Below are 21360 nucleotides of genomic sequence, written 5' to 3' on the forward strand. Positions count from 1 at the left end.
CTAAACCTGCAAAGAGAGACGTTAAAAGAACAGCAAAAAACAACTGATAAAGTATTTCAGGTACAAACAACCAACACCTTGATACCATCACTGAAGAATATACAGTATTATCTAATACGAGATGTATAAAGTGACGGCTAAAGCTAAAATTGCATTTTGTATGACATTTTTGAAAAGTGGTCCGACAGCAAATATTGGGGGAAACCAGATAACACCTGTTTCTCGCTTGCCGTCCTTCGTTTATTTGCCTATAACCATTAGCTTTGACTCCTGACTGCGCTATGGGCAGTCTTCACCACATTCAACTCACACGCTGAGGGACACTGCATCAACTGCGGTTTGTGTTTGCTTCATGTGAAACCAGCGCCAAAGAAAGCAGCTTCCCTGCTTTGTGTTTCAGCTCTCCCACATTATTTGCAGGGGGACGTGTCCAAATCACGCTGAAGTCACAGTGGTGTTGGGTATATCTCGGCAATCTGGGGCTACATGTTGCTCTTTGAGGGTTCCAGAGCCTGGTGAGATGCAACTACACTTCACTGTCCAGTAATCGTTGTTCAGGTTTCAACTTCTTCTTTATCTTAGACCTGAAGGAAGTCTTTATCCGACTGACAACACCTAAAAAAATCAGCTCTTTCACTCCTAATATCATGACATCCAATAAAACTGCACCAAAGGTAAAGTATCGTCCTTCGCTACAAAATCTTGTATGTCGTAAAGTGTAAGTTCTAAGAAAAAATAAATAGATTGGTTGATTCTCATTGTGTTTTTAGTGGCTTCTTCAATCAGCCATGCCCACAGTGGTAATTCTCACTATCCTTCTCCCAGGTGAGTTTTTTTTTTTGTAACTATGACTATTTTAAACTGTAACATTGTTGACAAATAATAGAAACTAAACACGAATGCAATGATTCCAGGAAATTAAGAAGTACAGTACTTCCGATGTAAAGCCTTTTGAACGAAGGAGTTGTCCTATTACATGAAATTCTCCTGACCAGCTCTCTGCAGCACAGCTGAGGTGAACTGCTCCCTGCCGAACCAGCCGAGCCTCCTGGCAGCTCTGGCTCCTGCCTTCGACCTGAGTGCCATAAGGCCCGTAGAGAACCAACGCACCTACACGAATGTCAGCGTGTACTTCACTCTCTATGGGATTTTAGGGGTGGTATGTTGAGCTTCAAGCCATTTAGTAATTAAAAAAAAAATCATAGTTTTGTAAAAAAAAAAAAATAACTGTAAAGCTTATTTTTTTTACCAACCAAATAGTTTTAATTTGACTATTGTCTTTATATTCCAGGATGAAAAGTCCCAACTCCTTGTCACTTACATTTGGCTCTACTATGTAAGCTGTGCAAACATTTATTACCAGTTTTTGTCAGCTTTGTTGCTGTTTTTGTTTGACTGTGATTAATTTCTATGCAGATAGTCTGACTAGTGTGAATTTCAAGGGAGATTTTATTTTTGCAGTGGTGGAAGAATGAGTTTATCAGTTGGGACCCAGAGCAATGTGGCTCCAACTGGATCTCTCTTCCCAAAGAGAAGTTTTGGCTTCCGGACATTGTAATCAATGAGTTGTGAGTTATCGGCAAAACATTAAACTTTCAACTATAATGTAAAACTCTTACAATATACACTTGTTAAAGGCAAAGGGTGACAAACAACTTTATCTTTTAGTTTACTACCCACTCCTATGCTTAATGACCACACACATTCATAATGAAGTTTTTGTTGCTGCAATCTTTTGAAAACACGGGTCCACCTTTTTGTCCTTATTTGGCAGCATTTTCAACCACATAAGCCCAGATGCTGTATTATTGTATCTCTTTTCTTAAAAGTACAGTGTTCTTATTCTTGCTATTTTAGTATGGAGGAAAATAAAGCACCAACAGTCCCATACGTGTACCTGTATGATGATGGTACGGTGAAGAATTCGTTTCCCGTCAGAGTTGTGAGCTCCTGTAACCTCAATATCTACACCTTCCCCTTTGACATACAGAACTGCTCCCTGACTTTCAACTCCTACATCTACTATGGTGAGTCACTCAATCAACCTTTTATTTACTAAAAAAAGTTAAGTTCAAGTTACTTCAAGAGAATCTTGTTCAATTTAAAACAACAATTTGTCTGGAGATTCAGATGCAACACAGTCGTTTCGTCAAAGGTTGAATATATTTCATTGGGATTACCTGCAGTGCCGTAATCAACATGCAAACTAACAATAACATTTTTAAAAGGCATGTATCATATCTTTATTTTTTTCTTTCAAACTGTGATAGGACTTGTACCTGATGATAGTCATTACTGTAATTCAATTAGAGATGCAGTGGTATAATTATTTTTAAATCAAAAATCAAGAAATCAAGAACTAAATGCTGTTCTGGTTCTGGGTATGCAGAGTAGATTTGAGCCAGAACACTTCAGTGGTTTTGAGGGTTGATAATCTGATAACAAGTCTGTGATGTTTTTAGGTGCTAAGGCATTCAGGGATTTATAGACTAACAAGAGTATTTTAAAGTCTATTCCCTGAGATACAGGGAGCCAGTGTAAGGACTTTAGAACTGGGGTTATGTGCTCTACTTTCTTAGTCTTAGTGAGGACGCGGGCAGCAGCGTTCTGGATCAGCTGCAGCTGTCTGATCCACTTTTTAGGCTGACTTGTGAAAACACCGTTACAGTAATCAATTTGACTAAAAATAAATGCATGGATCAGTTTTTCAAGATCCTGTTGAGACATTAGTCCTTAACTCCTGGAAATGTTCTTCATGTGATAGAAGGCCGACCTTGTAATTGTCTTTAGATGCCTTTAGAGGTTCAGGTCTGAGCCCATCACTACTCCCAGGTTTTGGGGCTGATCAGTGGTTCCTAGCTGAAGCATCACTCCTATTGATCGCTCCTCTATTGGTTCAAAAATTATCATTTCAGTTTTGTTTTTACTCCACTGAGGAGTGTAACGTGCGGGGAAAAACGGATCCAATTATCAACTCAGAACAGGTTAGTCTGTAACGTTTAATAGGCTCTTTATTCAGAAGCTGAGTGTGCTGCGGTGACGCGTAGCTCACAAGCCGATAACTTCCTGCGGTAGAGACAGCGGGTTAGTGATCAGGATAGGAAGGGAAATGGTCGGGAGGGAATGAAGCTGAATCACTAACCTGCCGAGACCTGTAAGTCCGGCTGCAGACTGTGTCTGTGGGGCGTAAGCCGTGGGGGCGGCAGCCGGGCTGATGGTCTTCTGGAACTCTCCTGGTGTGATCCAGAGACGGTCCAGGAATAATCACTTGTACACCGGGTGCACACAATGTTTCAAAAAAGGGGAAATCCAAAAGCAGGTCCAGGTCCAATCCAAGGTTCGATATCTTGCGGGCTCAGAGGTACAAAGGGAGAAGGCAGGCTCGGTAACTCAGACAGAATGGGGTTCAGGCTCACAGGTAGGCTTTCCAAGGTCAGACAAATCCAGGGTTCCAAAGACAGATCAGGGTCGGGAAACAGAAAAGGCATGCAGAATCAGAAAGGCTGGAAAGTACTCGAGAGTTGACTTGAGACGATCTGGCGCTGGTGGTTTGTTTTGCGGTGGTTTATAAGGAGGTGGAACCAGGTGAAAACGGTGAAGGTTGATTGCAGTTGGGGTGGAGCCGAGATAGGTGTACTGAGTGAAGAACAAACCAACCCCAGTGCCAGGATCATCACAGAGGAGTATTTTGGCACATCCATGCAGTGACTACTTCTAAGCATTTATTCAGCGCTTGAATGGTTTCATAGTCACCTGGTGACATGGTGATGTACAGCTGTGTTTCGTCTGCATAGTTATGGTAGCTGAAGTTGTTTTTTTATGACCTGAGCTAGAGGGAGCATGTAGATATGGAATAGAAAGGGACCCAGGATGGACCCTTGGGGAACCCCACATGTAATCTTTGTCGTCTCTGATGTAAAGTTACCAACTGACACAAAAAAAGTCCCTGTCCTGTAAGTAGTGTTTAAACTAGTCAAGATGATGTACCAGAAAGGCCAGCCCAGTTTTCCAGGCGCCCTAACAGAATGTCTTATCAAATGCTGCACTGAGGTCCAATAATACCAGAACTGTGGTTATTCCACAGTCTGCATTTATATGGATGTCATTAAACACCTTGACATGGGTGGTCTCTGTATTATGCAGAGTACAGAAACCTGACTGGAAAAACGTCAAAGCGGCTGGTCATTGTTAAGAACGTATTTAGTTGTTGAAACACAGTCCTTTTCCAAAATGTTATTTTACAACAGTGGTTTGATAATAGTCAAACCAACGTTGTGACAGACAACACCTTCTTAAAGAAAGCTGTGGGTGAAACATTGAGACAGCAGGAGGAGGAACTTAGCTGGTGTAAGTTCTTGTTGTTTATTTGGCTGAATTTGTCAAACTCATTTCTAGTTTGAGACCACTTTAGTAATGAACTTGATACGGCTGTTCCAGAAACCATGTTGGCTGAGGCCTTGGTGGGCTTGGGGTATGGAGACACTATGTAAAAACGTCCCTGGGTTTGAGATAGGGTTAAAGGATGTGTGTTATGCCCAAGTAGGCATTGGGTGTGCGTGTGTACCTGCTATGGTCTATTTGTTCTTGGGATCCTGGGTCCTTTGCCACTGGCAGTAAGCTAACAGCTCATCTATTTCATACAGACTGCTCACGCCCAGTTGGTGGGCACCCTTTAGAGGTTCTACTTTGGTAGCTTTGGGGATCTCTGCGATGACACAGCTGTGGTGGTGTGAGCACTGGCATCTTGGGCATGGGATGCCAGAGCTGATCCCCGGTGAGGATTTGTGCTGAAGTCTTGACTCACATGCTCTCCTCCATATCACATGCAACAACACACCTCAGTACGGCTGTGAGGAGTGGGTTAATGGCCCTCTACATATGAAAGAGAATAGCATCCAGTATCTCTTCCCATCTGTTCTGTTTGGCCCAATTCTGCACCTTAATTTTACTGCATCGGAGACCTGTACGGGTTAGTTAAACCTGATATCGTGAAAAATGGTTTTAAAAAGGATGAGAAAAATGTGTTTCCTTTACCTGTGTATATCCATTGAGCTCACCCATCTTTTCTCCATGAGTGATCTTTATAACAAAGCAGCTGAGCTCACCCAATTTTTTTCATTTTTTTTTTGTCTGGGAAACATTGCATTAGCTATTTACAGCACTAGACAGCGACAGGCAAAGTAACGGAAGCCATCATGTACGCATCCAGTTTTAAGGGTTTGACTCAAAATGTTCCATTTGTGTCAGAAGAGTCTATTTTACAATTTCTTAACCCATAAAAAAGCTAACAGACAAATTAGCACTTTATTTAAATGTTTCATACAAAATGTTTTCATACTTTTCAAACACTAAATGACAATTAGATGTAGCTACAGAGCCAGAAATTTTGTTTAATTTATTATAACCATTTACATTAACAATGTTTGCCTGTCCTTGTGGCTATTTTCTAATATTTCTGAACTCTGAAATAGATTACTATCTCTCAGAAGGGTGGAATTTTTCTGAAACGCAGCTGTGCCTCCTTTTCTGCCTCCAGCTATGGAGATCAGGGTGTTCCTCGGACGAGACACAGAAATAACCACGGAGCTCTCTAAGCAGGTGATGACCACCATGGGAGAATGGGAGCTGCTGGACATCAGTGCCCAGAAAGTAGTCAATAATGATGAGTCGGGCCTTTACGTTGACATGCTTGCCTTTTATGTAAGTTTGGTGGTATATTTTCAAAACGTCATTGAACTCTGAGCTCTATTTAAAGTTATGTAAAAGCAGCAAAGCAGTTTGAATCCTGAGTAAGTCCTCCCTTTAGATCCGAGTGCGGCGCCGTGCCACCATGTACGTGGTGAATCTGCTGCTCCCCAGCTGCTTCCTCATCACGTTGGACCTCCTCAGCTTCCTCCTGCCTCCTCAGAGCACAGACAGATCCTCCTTTAAGATGACCCTCATCCTCGGCTACACGGTGTTCCTGCTCCTTATGAATGACCTGCTCCCGGTTACTGGAAACACCATACCTTTAATAAGTCAGTTTGGGCTTTAGAGAACCACAACTGTAGGGTTTTAGTTCTTACTTTTTTTGAAGTAACTAGTTTCGTTTTTACATTGACATGTTGTTCTTTCATTTAAAAATAAAAGAACGTCTGATATAAAACAAGTCTAAAAATTTGACTGCAAATTTTCACTACCTGGATCTTCTGGTCTCTTTGCACCAGATGTGTTCTTCTCTCTCTGCCTGGCTCTGATGGTGGGCAGTCTGCTGGAGACCATCCTCATCACCAACCTGCTGAGCAACTCGTCTGACCTCTCTCCCGTCCCCCGATGGATCCGGGTGCTCTTTCTGAATTTTCTCGGCTGTCTCGTTTGCATGCCCCGAAAGATTGAGAAACCAAAAGGTTTGCAGGCCACGTACAACACTTTAACAATAGAACTAAAACAAATACAAGCGATAATAAATAAACGTCATCAATGTTTCCCGAAAATAGAAAAGAGGAAAAACGATGTGTTGGCAAAACTCGAATCCGATGAGGGTCCTTCAGGAACGGGAGGATCAGCTGAGGAGGACGAGGCCCTTCAGGAGCTGAAGAGCCTGAGCCACGTCCTGCAGGCCATCCGCTCTGAGGTGGAGCAGCAGCAGAAGGAGACCCAGAGCTCGGAGGAGTGGATCCAGGTGGGTTTCATCATTGACCGCCTGCTATTTGGCCTCTACATCGTCTTCATATCAGTCAGCTTCATCACCATCATTATTGTCTGGGTGAATTCCTACTCTCAGTAGACTACTGCATGCTAGACAGGACTACATTGATTCAGTGTTTGCAGAATTTTTAACAGAATATTGTAATGCTTTTAGAGATGTTAAAATACTGATGTATTTTAGAAACTATTTTATTCAATTCATAAAAATGTTCCACAACAGTTTAGAATAAAAAATGCTATATTTAAATACCTATGTTTAATTCATTACATATTCACTGTTCATTATATTTAATTATATAACATTTCTATTGTAAAGTTTTGCAATTTACAATGGAGGAAAACTTGTCTGCCAAATAAAATATACTTGAAAATGTTCAAAGAGCTTTTCATTGAAACTCATTTTCAGCTATTCGTTTATGCATCTTGTTCTTTGTTTTATATTTCCAGAGGCTTTAAATTTGAAATATTCAAAAGATTAAATTACACCAAATTTAGCTTTTACATTTACTGAATGAGGTTTTGCTGCTATATTTTAAGGGTATAGTTAGCAATAATTCTCCAAAGCCAAGTAAAACTGAGTTTCAACACATTCATAATACTGTTTAAAAAATGTCAACAAAGCTTAAGAAAAAGTGTGATGTGTGAAATTATTGTTTTCCTTCTTTTTCAGGTTAGCCATAAACCTGAGTATTATAGATTGGGTTGAGTTTTGGTAAAGATGTGACAAAGCAATTAAAAAAAAGTAAATGTAAATTACCATATGTTGAAAATTATTTAAATATTCTAAACCATCAGACTAGATATTTCTGGTTTTTACTCCTTTAGCCTCCAGGAACCCTCCAGGTTTTAAATAGTTTTAAATTAATAGCTCAAATAATAAAACTGCTGATAAAACTGGGAAATTGAAGATCTTTCAGAAAAGCTGACATAGTTTTTTTGCTGAAAAAAAAAAACGCTGCTTTTGAAACCTTTTTTGAACAGTGCCTTCTAAAGCTATGCCCAGCCCTCACAGGACAGCCCAGGACAGCCCTTACATATTACTCAGTCTAACAACTACTGCTGACCCAGTGTTAATGTTTTTAGTGCTGCCCGCTGAAAGTCAAGCCTTCTAAGCAGCTATTCGTCCTCATCTCTCTGCTGATGCTGGGTGAGTACAGGAACAGTTTCAAATAAATACTTGTGCATCTTTATTTATTTATATATATATTTTTTTATTTTTATTTTTTTTATTTTTTTGTATATAAACTGGAAAGTCCACTTATAAAAACATACGTACATCTTATTTCAGTTCTATCAAGACATGAACAAATTTACTTCCTCCACTGGATTGCAAATTATATATTTCAACCTCTACACTGTATACCTACATATCAAACAAATATGCCAAAATGTGCACACTGTGGGTGGACCAATTGAGTACACGCTAAAATTCAATGTTTTGCTCACATCATTTTAGAGGAGCATAACAGTTGTCAATGCAGTGCTTGGGCTTACATGTTGTGTTTAGTGTCTCATCTGGAAGGCTAGGCTAATTTTCACTAGCATTCTTCTACATAAAGTGGATTTTCCAGTTATTTTATAAACTGGAAAATCCACTGGTAAAAACGTACGTACATCTCATTCGGTTCTATCAGAACATGAAAAAATGTACCTGCTCTTCACTGGATTGCAAATTATGTATTTCATCCTCTATACTTACATTTCAAACAAAAATGCAAAGCCATCACATCTACTTTGGTCTCATCTGGATGGCTAGGCTAGTTTTCACTAGCATTCTTCCACATTTTAGATTAGATTTAAAACAAAACTGTAAAAAAAATTCAATTACTCCTGACACATAAAACTGTAAATATGTAAGAGCATACTTTCTTTATACCTTGACATTTAAAGTGAGAGATAAAAATGTTTTGAGACTAACTGATTTGCCATTTTTACATATTTGTGGGCACTGATTAAGATGCTATCTCCCAGCAAGACAATTAGGATTTCAGTGAGGAAATAGCTTCCCCATACTATATGAGAGTTGTGTTATCTTAATAAAACATGATATTTTGTTTCTTTGCCGGCAGCCCCAAACAGCTCCGCCATTCTGAACTGCTCTCAGCCCAGTCCAGCCTCTCTTCTGAGATCCCTTAAGCCGGTGTTTGAACTGAACTCTATTCGACCTGTAATAAATATGTCAGTTCCCACCCGAGTTGGAATTACTTTTACCCTCTTTGGCATTTTGGGAGTGGTAAGAAACATATTTTTCTCTGTAGGTACATACATGTTTTTAATCATCAAACAAAATTATTGGGTACATTTTGTCATCTTAGCATGTTATTTTTTACAGAGCATATGACATGTTGGCTGTTCTTTTCAGGATGAGAAGACCCAGGTCCTGACAACTTTCATATGGGAAACTATAGTAAGTGCTTTTCTTAAAATTGCTTTTATAAGTACAGTTATCTATCAGTGCTTCAAACTTGGAATATTTAGAGAAAAAAACACTTTTACAATTTTATCCCATTACATCGTTTAAGGTGCTTCGTATATTTGTAAAAATGCAAAGCTTGTTGCTACTACTGTAAATTCTTGTATTTAAATAAGTAAATAAAAACATGTAATTATGTTTGCAGCAATGGAAAAGTGATTTTACATTGTGGGACCCGGAGGAGTGTGATGTTGAATGGATTGCAGTTGCACGAAACCTTCTCTGGGTACCAGATATTGTCATCAACGAGTTGTAAGTTTTCTTGGGAAGTTGATAAATTATTTAGAGCATACTAAGCTCAGGGGTTACACAGGATATTATTTTAGATTTCTCTAGCAGCAACTCTCAGGCCAAAGTTTGTTGCTCGTTTAGTCAGAAAATATTTGCTCGGGGCTCTTTTGGCTCTTTCTTAGCTCTCGCACATTTCATAACTATAAACTAAATGTCAGAATCTGTGTCTGACCAACAAACACCTGCAGCTCATTACCAGGAAACAAACATGGCAGCACAGGAGGACACACATGTAGCTTTTGCTATCACGTGTTTTGTCAGAATCCACAATTTTATCTTTGAAAGAAGAACAGCAAGAAGTGCTTTGCACATTTTTACCATGCATGATACCGCAGGCTTGCTTCTCATTTTTACAAATACCTTTTCAAAACAAAAACTATTAAGCAGTTGTTAAACTCTTATTAAGGCCAAATTTCTTTAATAAAATGTTTTGTTTGGTTTTATGTAATTTTCTAATCTTGAATGTTTTGCTTTCGTTAGCTTTAAGTTTAAAAACATCTTAATTAAGCAAAAACAAAGGCTTAAAGACAGTCTGTGTAATTAATCTATTTTTTTACTTAGTGAATTGAGTTACTGAAATATATGAACTATTTCAAATTTATAGAATATGACTATATATAATTACCTTATCTGAAGTAAAGTCAAACACACTGACCACTTTTTTGCCTGTTTCTGCTCCTCCTCCTTACTTCAGAAACTCCTAATTTCCTTTTGCTCAAATGTTTTACCGATGCTAGAGTTTCCAGATATGTTTTGTCATAGCAACAGATTATGTGTGAAACTGAAATTAATTTCATCTTTGAAAGAAGAACAGCAAGAAGTGCTTTGCACATTTTTGCCATGCATGATACCGCAGGCTTGCTTCTCATTTTACAAATACCTTTTCAAAACAAAAACTATTAAGCAGTTGTTAAACTCTTATTAAGGCCAAATTTCTGTAATAAAATGTTTTGTTTGGTTTTATGTAATTTTCTAGTCTTGAATGTTTTGCTTTCATTGGCTTTAAGTGTAAAAACATCTTAATTAAGCAAAAACAAAGGCTTAAAGACAGTGTGTGTAATTAATCTATTTTTACCATGCATGATACTGCTAAAATCAAACTTTGTTAGGCGTGCAGTAAGTGTTGCTTCGTCCAATCAGCTTGGAAAGCTCCTCCTTTCCCCAAACGGATTCGATGGGAGCAGACCCAGACTGTTAATGTGCAGAACGTAGAGTGCTACATGTTATCTGGCCAGGTTAGATTGGGGTATGTCTCTAACAGCTGAAATTTACACCTTTTCTTCCTTATAACATAACTCAAGCTCAGTTAAATTGGAGAGAAAGCATCTGGGAACATCGGTTTTCAAGTGAGTCCAAAGATTCCCAGTTGGATTTAGTTGGACTTTGGGGAATTGTAAGACATGAAAGTGCTATTGTTGTATTATTGTAGAGCTGTATGTTTAAGTTTGTTGTCCTGCTGGAAAGTGAACTTTATACCCCAGATCTTGGGTCTTTCACAGCTTCTAACAGATTTTCTCCTGTGTATTTAACTCCATCGTCTCTTTGGAGTGCATCACTGATAGATAGCATCTCAAAAGACTCTCACACTTGAAAAGTCAATCTTTCCAGCTCTTTCAGAGTTGCCCTGGGCCTAAGCTGATTCTCTGATTAATGCTGTTCTGGCTATACCTTTTCATAGTGTAGATGATGGATTAAACAGCGCTCTGTGTGACGTTCAAATCTTGAGAAATTATTTTAGACCGTAACATAATGTTATAAACGTCTCAATAACTTTATCCCTGATCTCTCTGCTGTGTTCCTTGGTTTTCATTAAGCTTTCTGTTCAGTGATGTTCACCAAAAAAACTTTTAGGCCTTAACAGAACAGCTGAATTTAAACTGAAATTTAAATTAAACACAGATGAACTCTGTTTACTAAACATTTTGATGAAGAGGGTTGCAGTCCTGTTCAGCGTATCAGAGTGAAGGGTAGTTACCATAATGTTACATTTTTATTTATAAAGCAAATTGAAAACCATGTGTAATAATTATTTCACGTTACAGTTGTGCTCTACTTTGAGTTGGTCTTCTATTGCATAAAATCCCCAAAAATTACACATACGTTTATAGTTGTAATATAACAAATGTAAAAAAAAAAAAGTTTTAAAAGACAGCAATATTTTAAAACGCAATGCTGATGAATTGCTTGTCGGACACAGACGATTGCTGACAATGTCCATGTTGATTGAGGTGTTGTTGTTGAAGAGTTTTTAAAAATGACATTTATTCTACATCCAGTTTAACCAGGTAAGAATATTTTTTTCCTTATCCATCTCTAATTATTTGCAGCATGGAGAAGAACTCAGCTCCAGACGTCCCATACACCTATCTGCATTATGATGGCATTGTATATGATGCAAAGCCCGTCAGAGTCGTGAGCTCCTGCAGTCTCAACATCTACTTGTTTCCATTTGATATTCAAAACTGCACGTTCACCTTCAATTCTTACATACATAGTAGTAAGTAAAAACTCTGTTTTACTCTGACTTTAAACTGTAATGTGTAGGGCTTTTCTTTTACAGTTTTTATAGATTGCTTTGACGCAGCAGTCGACTCAAAATCCCCATTTTTCAAAACAGTTGACACAATTGAATTGAATTGACACAGAGGCCTAAACAGTGGTACCAATAGCCAAAATGACACATTTGGTTTGCAAAAGGCTCCAACTCTACCAAAACATTTAAAATATGAACCAAAAGCAAATTTTGCCCCCAAGCAACACAACCTGCACACAAATGTTTGAGCCCTTCCAATCATTCACAACACAAGGGGCAACAAAATACAAAATACCACACTCAATGTGAATCAGTGCAGCGCTGCTGGTCATTGCAGCCAATTACTGCACACATCTTACATGTCAATGTCATTTGTCGGCAAATTTGCCTTCATGCAAAAAATGGACCCAGAATCAGATATACTGTGATCAAAATGTTATTGATTATTCATTCATTTTTCAGATTGTGGCTACAAATGAAATATTCCAACAGAAAATACTAGGGCTGTCTGTCTCTTCTAGTCTCTTCTCTCTTGACGAATAGGCCACATAACCTCATTTACATCACACTGAATATTTTCCCTTGCGATGCACCAAGGGAAAAATCTTCTTGCATGCCTGATCCATCCTTGACATGCCTCTGCATCTACAAGGGGTTGGACAATGAAACTGAAACACCTGGTTTCAGACCACAATAATTTATTAGTATGGTGTAGGGCCTCCTTTTGCGGCCAATACAGCGTCAATTCGTCTTGGGAATGACATATACAAGTCCTGCACAGTGGTCAGAGGGATTTTAAGCCATTCTTCTTGCAGGATAGTGGCCAGGTCACGACGTGATGCTGGTGGAGGAAAATGTTTCCTGACTCGCTCCTCCAAAACACCCCAAAGTGGCTCAATAATATTTAGATCTGGTGACTGTGCAGGCCATGGGAGATGTTCAACTTCACTTTCATGATCATCAAACCAATCTTTCACCAGTCTTGCTGTGTGTACTGGTGCATTGTCATCCTGATACACGGCACCTCGTTCAGGACACAATGTTTGAACCATTGGATGCGCATGGTCCTCCAGAATGGTTCGGTAGTCCTTGGCAGTGACGCGCCCATCTAGCACAAGTATGGGGCCAAGGGAATGCCATGATATGGCAGCCCAAACCATCACTGATCCACCCCCATGCTTCACTCTGGGCATGCAACAGTCTGGGTGGTACGCTTCTTTGGGGCTTCTCCACACCGTAACTCTCCCGGATGTGGGGAAAACAGTAAAGGTGGACTCATCAGAGAACAATACATGTTTCACATTGTCCACAGCCCAAGATTTGCGCTCCTTGCACCATTGAAACCAACGTTTGGCATTGGCACGAGTGACCAAAGGTTTGGCTATAGCAGTCGTGGATATTGACCATGTGGAGCTCCCGACGGACAGTTTTGGTGGAAACAGGAGAGTTGAGGTGCACATTTGATTCTGCCGTGATTTGGGGAGCCGTGGTTTTATGTTTTCTGGATACAATCCTGGTTAGCACCCGTACATCCCTTTCAGACAGCTTCCTCTTGCGTCCACAGTTAATCCTGTTGGATGTGGTTCGCCCTTCTTGGTGGTGTGCTGACATTACCCTGGATACCGTGGCTCTTGATACATCACAAAGACTTGTTGTCTTGGTCACAGATGCGCCAGCAAGACGTGCACCAACAATTTGTCCTCTTTTGAACTCTGGTATGTCACCCATAATGTTGTGTGCATTGCAATATTTTGAGCAAACCTGTGCTCTTACCCTGCTAATTGGACCTTCACACTCTGCTCTTATTGGTTCAATGCGCAATTAATGAAGATTGGCCACCAGGCTGGTCCAATTTAGCCATGAAACCTCCCACACTAAAATGAGAGGCGTTTCAGTTTCATTGTCCAACCCCTGTATATCTTGGGCAGCAGCAGTCATTGCGTTGAGCAAGGGCATCTACTCATAGGGCCGGTGATCATATACCTTCTATCTCCATGCACTGAAGAATTCCTCTATAGGAATAGATACAGATAGATCTGTATATACTGTGTAGCAACATTACCTGTTCTTCAGTCGAAAAACTCAATGTATGCAACCGTGTTTCTATTGAGAACAGGCTGGACTCTTTGTCCTGCCCCTCTAAGTGAAAGGCCACGATTTACCACATGATCAATCATAGTTGCCTGAATTTCATCTGTAACTTGATCCCTTCCAGCTACACCTCCACCTCACACATGGATTACTCTTCATCAGACTCCTGTTGCCCTGACCCATCTACCTCTTACTCTGACTCTCATCTGCCTTAGACCATCCATGTTTGCAAAGAACAACACACAACATGGCACCATTTAAGGCCTGCAGACTGACTGCAAATTGAAAAGTTGTGTGAAGAAGTGTCAATCAGGTGCTTCAGTGATTTCATTCCAATCAAGAAGTTTCTAAGAGCTTGGAACATATGGTTTCTGTTTGGCTACCACAGCTAAAGCAATGGAGTTTGGACTGGATGAATGACATCTGCGTTAACTGTTTTGCAAAATAGTGGTGAAAATGTGTCAAACCAATGAGAATGGGTTAACTTATTTGCAAGAGGTGTCTTTTGCTCTGCTGAGATGGTGATGATGAAAACTGAGAGCTTGCCAGTTTCTTCAAACAGGTCAAAGCCATCAATAAAAACTGTATTTAAGAAGGTATCTTACGTGTGCTGAGAATCTTCATCTGGTCCAACAATGACTTTATTATCCTTACAGGCAATGCTATAGACCTTGAACCTCTAGAATCATCAGAGCAAGTATTCCAGGCGTCCAAAGAAGAAATGGCAACGATGGGTGAATGGCAGCTAGCTGGAATATCATCTAAGAAAGTAGTGGTACCAACCATTGAGGGGTCCAGTTATGACGAGCTTCGCTTCTTTGTAAGAAACTGACAAAATTATTAAAATTCTGGTGTCTATTAGATATAAACTAAGTGAGAAATCCAGGTATATTTACAGAAAATACATCAATTGTTTAATCGAACGTGATTTCTCCCTTACAGTATGGGCAGTGCAAAAGTTTTATCTTCTTCCAATTGTGTTCATTTGAATGAAAAGATTTAAAACACGCAACACTGACAGAGCTGTATTATCCGATTGAAAGCCTTAAAATGGGCTGCAAGAATATCAATGTCTTTTTTAGGATTTTGGTTTATAAATATTCCCTGACTGAAGACATATAGTTATTGGGAAGGTTTGATAACAAGAATTGTAGTTAGAAGGCAGGAGAACTACTGCCTTCTAATATATCTGATAAAACCTACTATGGGGTTTTATCAAACAGGCAGCAGGAAGAAGTAAAATGTCATAACTGTAGCATATTACATGGAGGATAGGAAGGTTTAGATAAGGAAATAAAGCAGATGGATTCTGAATCTCCTCAGGGACAGACACCAGATCGTTTGGGTGGGTAATAACACATCATCAACCTTCATACTGAATACAGGGAGACCCCAAGTCCTCATCCCAATCCTCTATTTATATTCACTCACAACTGCTCCCCTATTCACTCCACCAACACCACAATCAAGTTTGCAAATAATGCCACTGTTGTAGATCGGATTTCTGATGAGAATGAATCAGCCTACAGAGAGGCGTTCCAACACTTGATACCATGGTGCTGGGAAAAAAAACCCCGGACCTCCAAGATCTCAAAGAAAAAATAAGTAGTTATGGACTTCAGGAAATCTAAGCACACCCCAAACACTCCCCACTTGATACATGACAGGAGGTTTAAAGAGTTAAGAACTTAAAGTTCCTGAGTGTCCACGTCCCTGCGGACCTTACCTGGAAAGCACCTCGGGAAAAAGCCAACAAAGACATTCCTTCCTCCAGAAGCTAAAGCGTGTTCACCTCCCTCATCAGCTGCTTACAAATGTCTACAGGTCAGTGATGGAGCGCCTCCCAGTGTATTGTTGCACAGTTTGGTTCTCCAGCTGCCTCAGTAGGACAGGAAGAACCTGCAGCAGGTGGTGAGATTAGTGTCATTGGATCACAGTTGCCCTCTCTGACGGGTATTTACAGCTGCAGAGTCCAGAAGAAAGCCAGCGCCATCACAATAGACTCCTTTCACCCAGGATACATTCTACTTTCTTCAACTAGAAAAAAGGTTTAGGACTCTAAAAACCAAATCCAGCAGACTCAAAAAGTTTTCATCTCAATAACTTTGCATTTAAGTTGCAGTTTCAGTAGAAAAAAATATATTAATGGTTAAGTTTTTTTTTTTTTTTTTTGCTGTTTCTATTTAAAGTAAAGTTTCACATTCAGAGTAACTGTCTTCTTACCTGCAATCCTCTACTACAGATCTCTGTCCGGCGCCACTCTACCATGTATGTTGTGAATCTCCTGATCCCCAGCTGTTTCCTTATCACTGTGGATCTCTTCAGCTTCATGTTGCCCGTCCAAAACGTTGACCGGTCTTTGTTCAAGATGACCCTCGTCCTGGGCTACACCGTCTTCCTGCTCAGCACTAATGACCTTCTTCCTATCACCGGAGACACCATACCACTCATCAGTCAGTTCTTAAAAGCTTTGCTGATATTCCTTATTGAATGGGACAAATGTGTCCAGCAGTGATTGTCAGATTAAGACTGTGTAGAATTAAATATCACATGTTCATCATAATAATTTTATATGTTTCAAGAAATTCACATTGTTGCTTGGCAAAGTTATTTTTAATATGATCTGAAAATATGAATCTTGCTTGGGGAAAGGGCTTTAAGCCTAGCCTTTACAGAATATACACTACCTCTGAAAAGTTTTGGGTCACAAAAACATGTCATGTTTTTCCAAAAAAAACACATTTTATCAATCAAATGAGATGCAAAATGAATAAAAAATATGGTTAAGACACTGACATGGTTAGAAATTATGATTTGGACTTGTGTCTAGACTGTATTTCTGGTTAGTTTAAAGTTATCTTAATGGAAGAAAATTGTGCTTTTATTAGAAATATAAGGACATTTATATGTGACCCAAAACTTTTGAGTGGTAGTGTAAAAGGGATGCCATCAATTATTTATAGTAATATCTTAGGAAACTAGAAAAGCCATCTTTATATTGAGGCAAATCTCTGTTTGGAAATGGGATTGCTTTCATGCTCCAAGCACAGATACAACAAATGTGTATTTGCGCAACTGGACTTAAACTGTTTGCAAGGAAAGGTATTTTATTAACCATTACTGGGCATAAAAATCTTCTACTGTTTTAAAGCAACAACTGGAAGCATATTTATATTGGCCAGTAGTAGAAAAAGATGTCACAGTAACCACATCTTGCAAAAACAACCCCTCAACTTACCAGTGAAAATATTACATGTTTTAACATCTTTATTCAAAAAGGAGAGTCGGGTGGCTGCGATTTTGAGGTCAAACCTGTATTTCATATATGATACCAGTCATATTTTCCTGAATACTCAAGATTTTAAGGCTTCAAAAATCAAAAGCTGTACAGTCATTAAACAACTGACTAATGCTCCACCAGGTAGATATCCTACATTAGTTAAATAATGCTCCAGAATTGTCCTTTTACACATTACATACTCTAGCACATACAGTTGGTTCACTGATAAGCCAAGTCAATACAATTCTATAATATGTCCGTCACAACTTTGAGACGTCATGTAAATCATTCAGATGTACCACTGCAACAGATTTTAATGTTCGAGAAGCGACGCAATATTAATATTTAACACAATGCTAAACTATGCAGACACTCTGTCTGCACCAATGAAGGTTCAAACCTTTTGCATGCAGAATGCTTGAAGTGGCTCTAGCTAATGGCAGCCTGACCTAAATTTTTTATTAGATTCAGCTAATTTGTATTAGATTTAATTGGGAGCATAGAGCATTAATGTTTCTTTCCAATATAAATGATCAATAAAACCACATAAAACAAAAAACACCATAACACTGTGAATTTGACACTTTTGAAAAAAAGTACACGTGTACTGTCCAAAATGGAGCACACCCAAATAGACATTTTCAGGAAAATGTTATCATGTTTTTAGGCCCATGAAACATAAATTATCTACTGTTTCTTAATTCTAAGAAACAGTATGACAACGGCTTAAAAGTCTCATAATTTAAATATATGGCAGCATTTCTACAGTTTTACTTTTCATGCAGTCAAAATAAGGTTAAATATTTGTTAAAAGACAAAGCATGTCTCTCTTTGAACCATCTAATTTTCTTTGATGTTTGTATTGCTGTAAAACAAGTCTGCAAATCATGTTTTTTTTTCACATTACTGTTCCAGATGTGTTTCTGTCTCTTTGCCTGACTATGATGGTGACCAGTCTGCTGGAGACCATCTTAATCACTAATCTTCTGATGGGCTCCGCTCACTATACACCGCCTCCTCGTTGGATCAAAGTGTTTGTTTGTCACTTCTTGGGTCGACTCGTGTGTCTTCCACCAAAGCCGGAACATCAAGAAGACCTGGTGATCAAGAATCCGGATGCACGAGGTTGGCTACAGATCCAGAATCTGACTTTAGTCAGTAATTACATGTATTTCGCTCATTTTGAAATAAGATGTTTCATTTACTCTCTCTCTCTCTGATACAGAAATGGAGAATGTGCCCAAAGAGAATGAAATGGCTGAGAGAAAGAAGACACTAAAAGAAGAGGAGACACTGCAGGTTCTGAAGAACCTGGGAAGGGATCTCCAGGCCATCCACCAGCATGTTGTTCAACAGCTGAAGAGAAGCCTCGGCTCAAAGGAATGGATCCAGGTTGGCCTCGTCATCGACCGCCTGCTGTTCATCTTTTACATCATCTTTTTATCAGTCAGCTTTATTTCTATCATCATTATCTGGGTCAACTCATATAACTCAGTGTAACTCTCAGGTTTTTTGTTTTTTTTTTACACCAATCATGTTTTCAATCTAAATGATTATTCTAACTCGTGACAGAAAGGTTAATCTTTTTCTTTAATGCCTTGGATGTTATTTGCTTTAGAATATAATTTGCCTATTTAACATCCACTCATCTATCTTCCATAACCCCTTATACTTGCTGGGTTGTGGGGGGGGGGAGGTACCTATCTCCAGCAGTCATTGGGCGAGAGGCAATGACTGCCTTTGTCCTGAAGAGGACGCCAGTCAGTAGAGTTGAATATGCATTCCGATCAGGTTTGTTTCTCATTTTACAAATACATTTTCAAAATATATATATATATATATTAGGCAGTTATTGAACTCTTATTAAGGCCAAATTTCTGTAATAAAATGTTTAGATTGGTTTGATGTAATTTTCTAATCTTGAATGTTTTGCTTTCATTAGCTTTAAGTGTAAAATCATCTTAATTAAACAAAAAAAAGGCTTAAAGACAGTCTGTGTGTAATTAATCTATTTTTTTTACTTAGTGAATTGAGTTACTGAAATATATGAACTATTTCTAATTTATAGAATATGACGAGTTTCTGAAATATGTGAACTATTTCTAATTTATAGAATATGACTAAATATAATTAGCTTATTTGAAGTACAGTCAAACACACTGACCGCTTTTTTTTTTTGCCTGTTCTGCTACTCCTCCTTACTTCAGTAACACCTAATTTCCTTTTGCTCAAATGTTTTACCGATTCTAGATTTTCCAGATATATTTTGTCATAGCAACAGATTATGTGTGTGAAACTGAAATTAATTTCATATCAAAATAAAGACTAAGCTGTGTGGTTTTTGTTTACTATTTCACTTTTAGTTTTTTAAAAAATGACCACTTGGACATTTGTTTATTCTCTTAAAGATGACTTAAATTTATATCAAGTAAAAGTCACAAAACCCACCTCAAAGCAACTTCCAGTATTATTTTATCTAAAGCTGTCCAGATATTTTATAAATGATTATTTGAAGCAAATGCCTTGTATAGAGTATGAAAAAAGGTTGGCTCAAAGAAAATTTGGGGGGAAACCATAAAACGGCTGTTTCTCATGTGGCATCCAGCGCTCATTTGCCTGTAACCATCAGATGTAACTCACACCCAGGGATGCTGCGTCTACTGTGGCTTGCATTCACTCCATGTTAAACTAGTTATAAAGAAAGCAGCTGCCCTGCCTTGTTTTCAGTTCTCCCACCTCATTTGTAGTGGGATTTATCAATCAGGCCGGACTTTGACCCCCCCCCCCCCAACATATCCTTGCTTCCGGTCATAAAAAATATGTCTGCAAAATTAAAGGATTACAGTAAACTTAATTGTGCCAGGGGTATGAATAAATTTGGGCTTAAAGGCTGTGAAGCTGAATGTTTGGTGAGTTGATTTCTATTTTAATTTTAGCGGCTCCTTCCATCTGCCTTTCCCTCTGTGATAATTCTCACCATCATTCTGCCAAGGTGGGCTTTTTTACTGACACTATGAGTATTCATAAAAAATCAGAGACAAACTGTTAAAAGGAAGTTTTTGTAATAATCTAAGACTATATTTTCCAGTCAGTGGCGTAAAAAAGATGATTAAATTCTAATGTGAGGATAAGAGTTTCAGTGCATGAGCCGCATTACTGCTCGTAAATTGTTTTCATCAGCTTTCTGTAATTCAGACGAGGTGAACTGCTCACGGCCGACCAGCCTTCGACCTAAGTGCCATAAGGCCTGTAGAGAACCAATAAACCTACACCGATATCAGCGTGTACTTCACTCTGTATGGGATATTAGGAGTGGTAGGTTATACTGTGTAAAACCTTTTAAAACTAAAATGGAAATGTTTGAATTCAGAATAAAGAGTGTCATGCCTGTATAATATATATATATATATATATATATATATATATATATATATATATATATATATATATTGTCAGGTTTGTTTATCGATGAACTCAGAGCACACACACAGGACAAAAGTTTGAGAGGTTTATTGTAAGGTGAATGATTGATGGATGAAGTAACCAGAGGTGCAGGAATACAGGGGCTCAGGGGTGCAGGTGAAGGCAGGAGCTGACGGCTTGGAGAGAGAGTTCAGCTAAGCTGGAAGGCTTGGCACTGAACCAAGTCTTCTCAGAGTGGCTAGTCAGGTTAGCAGAACTTGAGAGACACCAGGGCACAGAGCTGAACCTCTCCAGGAACAAACAGTGAAGGAACAGTCTTTAGAGTGACTGGCAGGACTAACCTTTACAACAGGAGCAAAACAAAGCTTCCAAGGCAAAACGGGAACTGGCATGGTGAGGTGTAGAATGATGATGGACCAGCACTAAAGTGAGGCAGAGGGAGGTTTAAATAGAAAGACTAACAGGTGAAATGCATCTGACTGAATAATTACTAACAGGTGTGACTGACTGCAAGGAGAGTGGAGTGAAGGCTGAGTGGAAGGGAAGGAGGAAACTAAAATTTAACAAATTAAAACCCAAACA

The 21360-nt window shown here is 38.9% G+C and overlaps 1 protein-coding gene across 1 annotated transcript; it reads left to right on the plus strand.

The window, feature by feature from the left end:
• Positions 1-511: 511 nt before the first annotated feature.
• LOC105928669 (5-hydroxytryptamine receptor 3A-like) lies at positions 512-19024 on the plus strand. Its single transcript, XM_036140743.1, has 19 exons — positions 512-674; positions 771-825; positions 996-1159; positions 1292-1336; positions 1462-1568; positions 1858-2027; positions 5537-5700; positions 5807-6017; positions 6207-6386; positions 6477-6661; positions 7771-7834; positions 8757-8920; positions 9050-9094; positions 9306-9412; positions 11779-11948; positions 14732-14895; positions 16318-16528; positions 18271-18480; positions 18581-19024. Exons 1-19 carry the CDS (start codon positions 648-650, stop codon positions 18853-18855), a joined length of 2718 nt encoding a protein of 905 aa, XP_035996636.1. The 5' UTR covers positions 512-647; the 3' UTR covers positions 18856-19024.
• Positions 19025-21360: the final 2336 nt, after the last annotated feature.

This window comes from Fundulus heteroclitus, chromosome 9, assembly GCF_011125445.2.
Source record: "Fundulus heteroclitus isolate FHET01 chromosome 9, MU-UCD_Fhet_4.1, whole genome shotgun sequence".
NCBI classification, from domain to species: Eukaryota; Metazoa; Chordata; class Actinopteri; order Cyprinodontiformes; family Fundulidae; genus Fundulus; species Fundulus heteroclitus.